The sequence below is a fragment of the Notothenia rossii genome (assembly GCF_949606895.1).
Source record: "Notothenia rossii genome assembly, chromosome: 4".
NCBI classification, from domain to species: domain Eukaryota; kingdom Metazoa; phylum Chordata; class Actinopteri; order Perciformes; family Nototheniidae; genus Notothenia; species Notothenia rossii.
The window spans coordinates 10,325,251-10,330,529 of NC_136902.1; the positions used below are offsets into that span (position 1 = coordinate 10,325,251).

Consider the following 5,279-nt stretch of genomic DNA (forward strand, 5'->3'; position numbering starts at 1 on the left):
GAACTAAGGTATGCTTTTAAAAAAGGTTTAATGAGATAGTGAAATCAAAGCTGAACTGTATGACATAAAAAGGCACACATGCTGGATTCTCCCCCAGGAGATTTTTTGAAATACTAACATATAAACTACGCATTCTGGTACACTCTGAGAAGAACATAAATAAATCTATTACCCAACATTTTAATAATATTTTATGCCATTGTTTGTTTTTCACTTTGTTCTGACAGCTTGCTGCTTCACACAGAGAGAAGAGCAAAGAGGAGATAGTCTGTGTGACTTACTTTAAATTGTGGGTAAGGGTAGATAGCTCCCATTGTTATTTGACCTGTCAATCATCAAACCAGGGGTCATATTTCATTATGTGTTCATTTTTATCTGAAGTTGTACCCATGGATGTATAAAGAATAGTTGACTTCCGGCAACAATCTTGATTCTGATTGGCCAGAAGACTCGAAAAAACCTCAGCAAAGATGTTTTATTGAGAAGATGGTCACTACGTGACAGAAGTTTTCAAAATCGTTTATACTTCCACTCCAAAGCCTAATGCATGCACATCGTTAGAAAATCGGGCCTTCAAAATAAAAGTTTGACTTTTTTCCCACTCACACACCTGCGACCCACTCGAAACCCACTCAAAACGGGGTCGCAACCCACCAGTTGAGAACCACTGCCCTAGAGGATGTGAGGTCCACCCCCAAATAAAGCAGGTTAAAATAATTAAATTGCATACATTTTCTTAGTTTAGTAAAAACGGGTCCCACAGACCCAAACAGCACACAAAGGTTAAAGGTAAGCATATAATAATGTTAAAATATGCTAAATATATACACTGCAAAAACAAAAACAAAAGAGGAGTAAAAGTAGATCACGACTTGTTTTATTTTTTGAAAATAGCTCTCATACTAAAAAAGGTTAGAGACCCCTGCCTTAGAGACTGCCTTGGGTTCCTGTGGGAGTTGAGCAGCTTAAACAACAAAAAAAGCACTTCAAACATTTCCTGCCTTCCTCTGTGATCAGATACATGGTAAAAAACAAAAACATAACAGGAAATGGATTATGAGAGTGAGGCTGTAACAAACACAATGAGTCTCTGACCAGAGTGAGATGATCTGCACAATCTCCATTCAGTTCTGTTAAATCTTTCCTAGAAAACGTCTAGTGAAGTTTTCTCATCTCAGCTTCTTTTTTTTTATGATCCAACATCGGACTGGCTGGTGCTGGCGTTACTTAACTTGCGTTGCTTCCCCGGGTCTCCCCCTCCTCCGTTGGGAGCGTTGGTCCCGGCTCCCAGCTGGTTCCCGGCTCCATCTCTGGGTAACTGGCTCAGCACGGTGTTGACCAGGTTGTCTCGGAAGCTCTTGCTGAGGAAGTTGTAGAGGATGGGGTTTGCCACGCAGTGAAAAAGAGACAGGCTTTGCACCACGCTGAACGAGAAGTAGAGCACCTCCACCGTGTTGCAGCCCAAGATGAAGGGGTCGATGTCGTCTACGATCATCAGGAACAGGACGAATTGGTAGGGCAACCAGCACAGGACGAACACCAGGGAGTAAACGTGAACCAGCCAAACGTCCCGCCGGCCCTGAACATCCGGCGCCGTCCGAACCGCACGAGCAATCAGCACATTGCAGGTGATGATGACGGCGGCGGGCCCCAAGAACTGGAAGACCAGGCAGAGGAAACCCACGGAGACAAACCACTCAGTGAAGTTTTTTTCAGGGAACCAGTAGCAGCCCGGCTCGTCCCACTCCAGAAGATCCATGTGGACGTTCTCCAGCAGCGCCAGGAACAAGGAGAGCACCCAAAGGCCTCCGCAGAGCACCCAGCGGCGGCGGCCCAGCACGGGGAAGAAGGCGGGAAACGAGGGTCTCGTCAGGGACAGATAGCGCTCCACGGTCATGAGGGCCAGGAAGAAGGAGCTGCTGTAGAAGTTGACCGTGTAGACCAGGTGGGTCACCTTGCAGAGGAAGCGACCCCACAGCCAGACATTGTCCATGGTCACCTCCATCATAGAGAACGGCATGGTCACGATCATCATGAGGTCCGACAGGCTCACATTGAGGATGCAGAACAGGACCCCGTTGGCCGAGTGGCGTCGGCGCCAGTTGACCCAGATGACCAGCACGTTCTCCAGCAGGCCCACCATGAAGATGAAAAGGTAGATGAGGAAGAGGGCAATGCGCCGGTAGCCTCCGACAGAATCCAGGTCGATGGTGCAGTGGATGAACCATAATGTGTCATTATATAAATCCAGCGTGGCGTTGTGTTCGTGAGCGCTCATGGTCTGGAGTGAAAAGCAGAGGGAAAACTGTTTCATATAACTGGGAATAGTTCAGGTTTATTCTGGGATTAATCTGATTATGTTACACAACAGAAACTCAGGAGGAGGGTGGGAGACGTGCTGGGTTGGAATATTACAAAAAGTAGTTTGAGAGTGAATAAAGGCTAACACGTCCCTTTGAGAGACCGTTGTATCTTTCACCAACTTTACCTAGTTTAAAGGCCATCCCTAACATAGCAATATTTTAAAAGCAATACATCTCAGGAGGCGGCTGGTGTTACCGCAGCTTTACAAGCATTTCGTAGAACAACTTCAGGTAAAGCGTGAAATACACTAACTAGAGAGCATTTGATTTGCTCTTTCTAAACCAATGTAGGAACATGGTGGTGCAACATGTATTCAGACTCCATGATGAGGACCCTATCCCCTATCTTTATATTATACAATTATACATATAAACATAGTTCTGTATATTTTATTACATTTCAGCGTATTGTTCCCCCGGCATACTGCACAATGGCCCTTTAAGGAGTAGAATACTGCACATATTTAGCAACACTGTTGTACTCACAAAGGACATATCAAGAAATGTTTTATTACTGTAGACATGCATTTTTCCTCTTTAAGAAAAACATGACGCCTACATTACCCATAATGCCACTAACAGTCTGATGTCTAGATGGTAACCCTCGATTTGCAAAACTCTTGCAAGATGTGCAGGCTTGAATAGCTAAAGTTAGACTTTTACCTCGAATGGGTAGGCTTTCCATTTTATTTAGAAATGTATGGTGGAAACAGGTTGTTACATCACAACAAAAATATATTACTGTACCTTGTTGTGAAGAGCCGCGTTGTGTAGATGAAGAGGGTTAGGCTGAGGGTCCCTCCTGAAGCCTCGCTGTGTTTCTGAGTGAAGCCTGAAGCCACCAGATGACTCCTTCCAGCTCTGATGTTAACGGATATCTGAGCAATCAAGCAGCCAGGAGCTTCTACCCTCCCATTTCTCATTAACACACACACACACACACACACACACACACACACACACACACACACACACACACACACACACACACACACACACACACACACACACACACACACACACACACACACACACACACACACACACACACACACACACACACACACACTGGTATGGGGAGTGGTGTAGAAATCCAGGAATGCCTACACAGGTTTTATGCCGTTGCGGCAGGCCCATAGGGGCGCTAGGGGCGCCGCCCCACCTCTTCCCACATTAAAAATAAAAATAAAAATAAAAAGTATATTTAAATATATATATTTTTATGTATCATTACCCTCTCTCGTCTGGGCGCTAAGAGAGGAGCCCTCAACCAGAGCAGCAGCAGCAGCCTGTAGCCGCTGACTGTTGCTATCTGTAAACAATGCCTCCGAAACATAATTTCAGCCAATCAGCGTCGTAAAATCTGATGATCACCGGGCGCCATTGTCAGCGCCCGGTGCAGGGTTATGGCTAGCAAGGATCCGTCTTGTGTAAAACTCTCGCGAGAGTTTGCGAGTCACGTTGCTGAATGTTTACGTTTGACAGGCAGCCTTTCAGTTACGATCGTTAACATCAGTGGGCCACCCACAGCAAATGATGGTGAGAAGCTAAACTATCTATTAATTATGTAAATTAAAGGGAGTGTGATTGTAACTGTGTGACTAGCTGGATGCAAACAGGTAAACGCTGTTTTTTGTTTCCCATGCTTGTTCTTCAAACAGCCGGGGACAGATACTATGTGCCCACACACACACACACACACACACACACACACACACACACACACACACACACACACACACACACACACACACACACACACACACACACACACACACACATATTATTGTAGTTGAGTTTTGACAGCATCCATCAAACTAGATTTTTTGCCTTAATAGTCTGTTTTCTCATATTTCTGTGTTTCTGAACCACGTCTGTGCCTGCATAATGTTCGTATTTTGTCTCCTGATTTTAAATGGGAATTAAATCATTTCAGTGTTCTGCAGTTTGTGTGGGCCTACTGTACTGTTGCACAGTTTACTGTAGAAACTATGTCCAGGACAAGGTATTTGGAAGTTTTGAAAGATGCATAGCTAACCACACTGAAGATTATGGAGGTATTGATCAGTCTGCTCATATCTCTAACATCACCAGAAGTCATAATTTAAGGGGTCATTTCTTAAAATGTTCCCTGTGTGGTTTATACATCATTACAATAGCCCCACTTAAAATAATTTCCACCAGCCGCCACTGGTTTTATGCGATATAAACATGTTTTTCAAAATGTATATTCAACACTCATATAGAACATAATAGAACATAGAGAATAGAACATAGAAATGTGGGTGTTGCAATTTTCTGCTGTTTCTCGTCAATATTGAATTGAATTCCTTTATTCAAATTTACAAGCATACTGTAAATTATTTCGTTCTTAATTGTATTGCTCATAAGTTAAAAAAAATTAAATAGAAAGTATTATTTAGAATTAATTGTCGGATAATAGATTGATTGTTAAATCATGCCGATATATGCCACATAAACAATATTATTAGATTAATTATGAAAACTTGTAGTTGTGTCACTCCGGTGAATTTCTACCCTCAAGAAAAAGCAAGCAGAAATCTAGCTCAGAATGAATCAGCCTGTTCTCCTACAAAAAACGATCAAATAGGTCGATTGTTTAAGCAGCTTAGATTACGACCCATAGCCACGTTTTAAAGTGTAGCACCTCTAGTGGTCGTGTAAGAAACAACATGCTCCCGTTTATTTGTTTATTCACAAATAACCCTCTCTGGAAAATCCTAAATTGTAGAATAGCTGGCCATTAAAATTATTTTTGATTAGATTTCTAGCGAGAAGTGTATATTGTACTCTTAGAATCCACGTCCAGTGGATGTGTAGGATCTATAGTTTGATAGATATTTCCGAAGATGATCTGAGGTCTCGTCAGGATAACGTGTATATGTGGCCATGGGC

General features: G+C 43.1%; 1 protein-coding gene across 1 annotated transcript; it reads right to left on the reverse strand.

The window, feature by feature from the left end:
• Positions 1-864: 864 nt before the first annotated feature.
• Positions 865-3,562, reverse strand: LOC307037704 (G-protein coupled receptor 182-like). Its single transcript, XM_079678761.1, has 2 exons — positions 3,111-3,562; positions 865-2,281 (listed from the first exon to the last, which is right to left on the reverse strand). The coding sequence occupies exon 2, from the start codon at positions 2,276-2,278 to the stop codon at positions 1,190-1,192; it is 1,089 nt and encodes a 362-aa protein (XP_079534887.1). The 5' UTR covers positions 2,279-2,281; positions 3,111-3,562; the 3' UTR covers positions 865-1,189.
• Between the last annotated feature and the right edge of the window lie 1,717 nt (positions 3,563-5,279).

What these genes read in the sequence shown, in the direction of transcription:
- LOC307037704 (XM_079678761.1), bottom strand. Translation starts at nt 2,278, where the DNA reads ATGAGCGCTCACGAACACAACGCCACGCTGGATTTATATAATGACACA.